Below are 6,570 nucleotides of genomic sequence, written 5' to 3' on the forward strand. Positions count from 1 at the left end.
TATTAACTATACCAGGTGTATTTTGAGTAGTTAAGGAGGTAGCAGACAGAACAAGGCAGATTACTAAGAAAATAAAGCAGAGCACTCGAACTAAGCTTAAAACACTAAAGAAACAGGTTAGATGCAAGTTCTCACCCTAAATGTGGTTCTAATAAATGTTCTTCACAGGCCAGATGCCCTTCCAGCCAGGGCCCAGTTCTTTCCCCCTGTTCAGTCTCAGCGGCGTCCAGCCGTCATCTTGGGTGGGGTAGCAGGGGAGAACTGACAACCAGGATTACCTCACTCCCCACCCTTAAATAGGATTTGCATAAGGCAGGAGTCCTTTGTTTCCTAGTTTGACCCCTCTTCCCTTACAGTGGAAAGTTACAAGAAGTCCGAGGTAATGTTTTAGTAGCAGGTGACAAGACCACCTGACTCTGTAGGGCCCCTGTATCCATCCTTCCCAGGCTGACCCACAGGAAGACTAAACTCTTTTACAGTCCATTGGATCTTGATGATGGACCGTCAGCCCTGTTTGGCTTTTCCATTGTTGCACCTGAAGGGGTAGCAGAGGGTGTCACCCAAAGTCACGTAGTTGAAATACAGATACATAGTCAATATTCCTAACTTCAGACACAGAAATGAGACATTTTTCAGAGTAGCAGCCGTGTTAGTCTGTATCCGCAAAAAGAAGAGGAGGACTTGTGGCACCTTAGAGACTAACCAATTTATTTGCGCATAAGCTTTCGTGAGTTACAGCCAATGAAGTGAGCTGCAGCTCACGAAAGCTCAAATAAATTGGTTAGTCTCTAAGGTGCCACAAGTTCCCCTTTTCTTTTTGCAGAAATGATCCAGGCATACAAATAGGATAATCACATTCAGTAAATCATCACCTTTCCAATCACGTGCGCCATCTGGCATAAAGTACATCTCAGTTATGGCATATTTATATCATAAGCATATTTTCAGAAAGCATATGGACTGACATGTCACAGGGTGATTCCCCCACCCTGCAACTTTTCAGAACTGACAGCGAGCCTGAACGCCGGGCCTTTGCCCGCTTCTAGGGGAACTACAGAGCCAAAACTCAAACATCAAATCCAACCTCTTTCAGAGCCGAGAGTCACAGCTTCCCAGGGTAGAAGGGAGCAGTTTGATCATGTCTGACCTTGTGTAGAACCTGGGCCAGAGACCTGCCCCACAATAACACCTAGAGCAGATCTCTTCAACTTCCAACTGTTGGATTGTGTTCGACCTTTGTCTGCTAGGCTGAAGAGACGATTGTTAAATATTTGTTCCTTTTGTAGGTACTTATAGCCAGGGATCAAGGCACCCCTGAACGGTCTCTTTGTTAAGCTAAATAGACTGAGCTCCTGGAGTCTGTCACTCTTCAACCAGTTTTCTGATCCTTTAATCATTCCTGTGACTCTTCTCTGACCCTTCTTGACTCAGCCGGCATTGCGGAGACGTGTGGGTGAGAGCAGCCAGCTGGAATAGCGAAATCGAGGGGTACAGCCGGTAGAGGAAGGCCAGGCATTGCAAGAAGGGGGGAAATGCTGTATTGCATCTCAAGAACGTGTACACTTGCTCTGCGATCCAAAGATTGGAGAGAGGCAGAGATGCTGAAATTCTCTGGGTGAAGATAAAACGAGGAAGTGGAAACCAGGGCCAATGTGGTGGTAGGGTTGTGCTCTAGCTAGGCAGGGCCAAATTCGATGTTTATTTCGTTATAATCTCAGCGGATTGCATCAACATTTCTTCCCCCCCCGCCCCCGTTTTTATCTATTTGCGTTTTAAAAGTTGCGGGAAATTAAGGGGGGGTGTCAGACAACGGGGAGGGTCAGACAATCATGATTTAACGACGGCAGACGCTGAGATTCAAAACGTGAAGCTTTACACCGCCACTGGTCACCAGCCCATGTCAAAATGTACCAGCGACTTATCAAACCCGACCAAGCCCTCCAGCAGCCGGGTGCTGACTGGGCCTAGCAGAAACTGCGATGAATATCCATGGAGGTAGTTCTTCCTGGGTCCAGCCATGTGTGGAGAGATTGATATCTTCCGACATTTGCTGATACATAGATCTAGCTACAGGCCACCAAATAAGGAGGCAGGCGAGACATTTTTAGAGCCAATAACAGACATATCCAAAGCACTGGACCTGTTAGGAATCAGGGACTTTGACCCCTCCAGAAGACAACACGGAGCGTCCGAGATCTTGGATGGCATTGGGGACAATTCCTTTGTTTCTCAGGGTGGAGGACGGAAGTGTGGGGGGGAGGGAGGGGTTTCAAGTCTGACACGCAGGGAGGACCTGGCTGAGGGCCAAACGGTGGACAGGAACGTGATCGCAAAATGATCGGGTGAAAGGCAAAGGGTGAGAGCAGCAGAACAAAGACTTGGGACGGGGACGAGCCCGCGGGCCTCGGGCACGCGATTCCACGGGGAAAGGGGGGCTAGTGGCTTCTACAAGAAACAATATTAAAGTTACAAGAGCAAACTAGCCCAAAGTGGCGGGGAGGAGCCCTGATGTGTGTGTGTGTGTGTGTGATCCCTTGCTACAGGGGCTGGGCCCTGCTCTGTGTGTGTGTGTCACCCCCTGCTACAGGGGCTGGGCCCTGCTCTGTATGGGTGTGGGTGTGCCCCTGACACCCCCTGCTCAAGGGAATAGACGAATCTCTAGAGAAAATCCTTTCCAAGCAACCAACCTCACAAATGAGAGTTTGTTTGGCCCGGACAAACCAGGGCAGGAACTGGCTGGCTGGGGGGTGAGGGGGCAGGGATTGGGGCACGGGGCCTCTCCCCTCTAGGGGGCACTGGCCCCTATCCAGCTCACTGTTCTGCTCACTGTTCCGCTAGCTAGTGAGGTGAATTGGAAAGGACTCAGCACGGGTCCCACTGGGCAGCTGCCGCCCCGCCGCAGTGCGGCCAAGTGAGAAAATGCCCTAAAGAGAAAGTGGGGGAAATAGAGATACTTTTGGTTCATTCAACTAGTGGGAAAAGGGGCTGGGGTCCAGGACCCCTGGGTTCTGTCCCCGGCTCTGGGAGGGGAGTGGGGCCCAGTGGTTAGAGCGGCGGGGGTGGGGGGTGGGAGCCAGAACTCCTGGGTTCTGTCCCCGGCTCTGGGAGGGGAGTGTGGGCCAGTGGTTAGAGCGGGGGGAGGGGGGCTGAGAGCCAGGACTCCTGGGTTCTGTCCCCTGCTCTGGGAGCAGAGTGGGTCCAGTGGCTCGAGCGAGGGCTGTTAGGAGCCAGGACGCCTGGGTTCTCTCAGGCGCTGGGCTGTGTATGCAGAGGGATTGACACGGGGAGTTGCCTGGGGTCAGACATTCCCGCCCCCCCGCACGGTCAGTGTGTGGCTGGGTTTTCCCTCGGGGGTTGAGGTGGGGGTATCTGCCCCCCTCCCTCGCCTCGGAACCCAGGCGTCCGGGGCCGGATTGGAGCGCGGCGTTTCCACCCGGTCGCCTTTTGTAGCGACACCGGCTCCTGCTGCGGGTGGAGGAGAGGACGGACAGAGACAGACGGGACCCCCCCTCGCCCCCCCCGCCACGGCGGGGACCTGGGGCCGTCACAGGGCGCCAGAGCCCGCAGGGGGCGGCACATGCCCCTGGGGCGCAGGGGGGCGCCGGGCTCGTAGAGCCTGGACAGGTGCCGCCCCCCCAGCCTGGACCGGACCGGACCGGACTGGTGCCGCCCCCCAATCTGGACCGGACCGGTGCCGCACTCCCACCTGGGTCCGGATCGCTATCGCCTCCCCGCCCCAGCCTGGACCGGACCGGTACCACCACATCCAGCCGGGTTTGGACCGGTGCCGCCCCCCATTTGGAACCAGGACAGAGCTGCTGGATCCCTCCCCGGGCCTGGTTCGGAGCCGGCCCCAGCGCTGCCCCCTGCACCCGCAGGATGAGCTGAGGGCACCGTGCTCGGCGCTGGCCAGGCCGGCCGTGTGGGCACCAGAGCCGCGATGAGCCCGGAGACGGGACGCTGGGCACAGGTGCCTGGAAAGGTAGATAAATCCCCGGGAGCTGGGTGCCGGTAGCAGGGATGGGGGTGTCTGCCAGGGGCAGCAGGGGGCTAGGAGGGGGCAGTGGGGGTGAGCTGGGGCAATTGGGTGGTAGCGGGGGGGCAGGGGAGCACTGGGGCAGTGAGGGGGTGCCAGGGGCCAGCAGGTGTTGCTGTGGCCATGGGGTGATGTAGGAGGCCACTTCTCCCACTGGGAACTGAGCTGGGATCCAGGGGCTGGATGGGAGCCGGCGCCCCCCAGAGGGAAAAGGCCCCATCTGAGCCCTCGGAGACTCCCGTATATGGTGCGGGGTCTATGACACACAGCTGACTGTCCCCCCCCACCCGCCTCCCGTTTCTCCTTCCAGACGCTCTGAGCCGTTCCCGCCAGCCGGGGGGTGCTCCCGCCCCATGGATCTCCACCCCTTCGGCTCGCGGCCCCCCAGGGACGGAGCCGCCGACCTCCGGCACCAGCCCCCGGCCCGGGAGGAGCCGTCCGGGCGGCGCCTCAAGCTGGAGGAGGACGAGGAGGCAGGCCGGCCCCGGGCCCCCCGGGCCCCGCCCTGGCCCCCCGGGGAGGCCGGGCCGGAGCCGGGCGAGGCCGCGCGCTACGGCCGCTACCTGCTGATCGACAGCCAGGGGCTGCCCTACACGGTGCTGGTGGAGGAGGCGGGCGCGGCGGGCGAGCGGGCGGGGCTGCGCAAGGTGTACTGCTGCCCGGTCTGCTCGCGGACCTTCGAGTACCTCTCCTACCTGCAGCGCCACAGCATCACCCACTCGGAGCACAAGCCCCACGTCTGCCGGGCCTGCGGCAAGGCCTTCAAGCGCACGTCCCACCTGGAGCGGCACAAGTACACCCACGCCGGGCGCAAGCCCCACCAGTGCCCCATCTGCCAGCGCAGCTTCCGCGACGCCGGCGAGCTGGCCCACCACCAGCGGGTGCACACGGGCGAGCGCCCCTTCCAGTGCGAGGACTGCCACATGCGCTTCGGCGAGCGCAACACGCTCCAGCGGCACATCCGCCGCAAGCACCGGCAGCCGCCGCCCACGCCCTGAGGGGCACGGGGAGCCCCGCGGCCGGGCCGCCGCCCACGCCCTGAGGGGCACGGGGAGCCCCGCGGCCGGGCCGCCGCCCACGCCCTGAGGGGCACGGGGAGCCCCGCGGCCGGGCCGCCGCCCACGCCCTGAGGGGCACGGGGAGCCCCGCGGCCGGGCCGCCGCCGCCGCCCTGAGGGACACGGGGAGCCCCGCGGCCGGGCCGCCGCCCACGCCCTGAGGGGCACGGGGAGCCCCGCGGCCGGGCCGCCGCCGCCCTGAGGGGCACGGGGAGCCCCGCCCACGCCCTGAGGGGCACGGGGAGCCCCGCGGCCGGGCCGCCGCCACCCTGAGGGGCACGGGGAACCCCGCGGCCGGGCCGCCGCCGCCCTGAGGGGCACGGGGAGCCCCGGGGCCGCCCTGAGGGGCACGGGGAGCCCTGCAGCCAGGCCGGCGCCAGCCTGACAGGCACGGGGAGCCCCGCAGCCGGACCGGCACCACCCTGAGGGGCACGGGGAGCGCTGGAGCCAGACTTGCAACTCCCCATGGCTTAGCACACAGCAGCCCTTATATCCACATGGCTCCCTGACTCTGGGGGCATGGTGGTCCCTACTGTACCCCCACACCCTGTCTAGGGGAGGGGGTGTGCCCTGTACCCCTATGGGCAGCCCCCGTGTACCCCAGCCCAAGGCATTGGCCTCCCCACAGATGTCCCCCATGGTGTTCCAAGACAGAGGGTGCCCCTCGCAGATAGGGCAGGGCAGGCTGGACCGGGCCAATCCGAGCCCATGTGGGTCCTGGAGCACTTGGGTAAATACTGGGGTTATGGGTGGTAATTCACTAGGGGGCAGGGAATGGGGCACAGGGCTTTTCCCCTCAAGGGGGCGCCAACTCCCATCTGGCCCCAGGACAGGGACTGGCTGACTCAGAGGAGCGGAGAATGGGGGCACGGGGCCTTTCCCCTCTAGGGCACAGATAGCTCAGTCCTACAGCCAGTGGTTGGGGGGGGGAGGAGGAGGGTTGTCCTGGCCACCCCCATAGAGGGTCGTGGTGATTCTACATTCCCTAGAAATAGGCTCATATTGCTCCTGATGGCCCATCTACCCCGGTATCTGGCCTGCTCCTGCTCCCTGGAGCAGCCCCATTGGCCTATCTAACCTGGTATCCTGCCCCCAGATCAGTCCCAGAGGCCCATCTGCCCCGGTATCCCACCTCAAACAGTGGCCAACAGCCAGGGGCCATCACGGAAGGCCCACCATGCACTGGGACCAATCTTCACATAGTGTTTTTCGGTCTGGCGCCCCCAAATGGCTGCAGGTGGAGGCAGGGGAGCTGGACCCCCCCCACCCCCCCCAACAAGGACTCCCACCCTCCTGATGGTCCCGGAGAAGGAAATCCAAGGACAGACCTGGACCCACAGGCCGCCCAGCCCAGATCACTCCAAGGTGCCCGGCCTGGCCAGCTGCTCCCCCTCCACAGCTCCGATTTACAGTGGAATCTTCGTTCTCTTGGTTTTTTAATTATTATTATTAATTAAAACACTTTTTTGTTGTTGTT

The 6,570-nt window shown here is 61.2% G+C and overlaps 1 protein-coding gene across 1 annotated transcript; it reads left to right on the forward strand.

The window, feature by feature from the left end:
- The first annotated feature begins 3,471 nt into the window (after window positions 1-3,471).
- Window positions 3,472-6,570, forward strand: LOC144279050 (uncharacterized). The gene is made up of 2 exons (XM_077840486.1): window positions 3,472-3,982; window positions 4,347-6,570. The coding sequence occupies exon 2, from the start codon at window positions 4,390-4,392 to the stop codon at window positions 5,032-5,034; it is 645 nt and encodes a 214-aa protein (XP_077696612.1). The 5' UTR covers window positions 3,472-3,982; window positions 4,347-4,389; the 3' UTR covers window positions 5,035-6,570.

This window comes from Eretmochelys imbricata, chromosome 23 (genome assembly GCF_965152235.1).
Source record: "Eretmochelys imbricata isolate rEreImb1 chromosome 23, rEreImb1.hap1, whole genome shotgun sequence".
NCBI lineage: Eukaryota > Metazoa > Chordata > Testudines > Cheloniidae > Eretmochelys > Eretmochelys imbricata.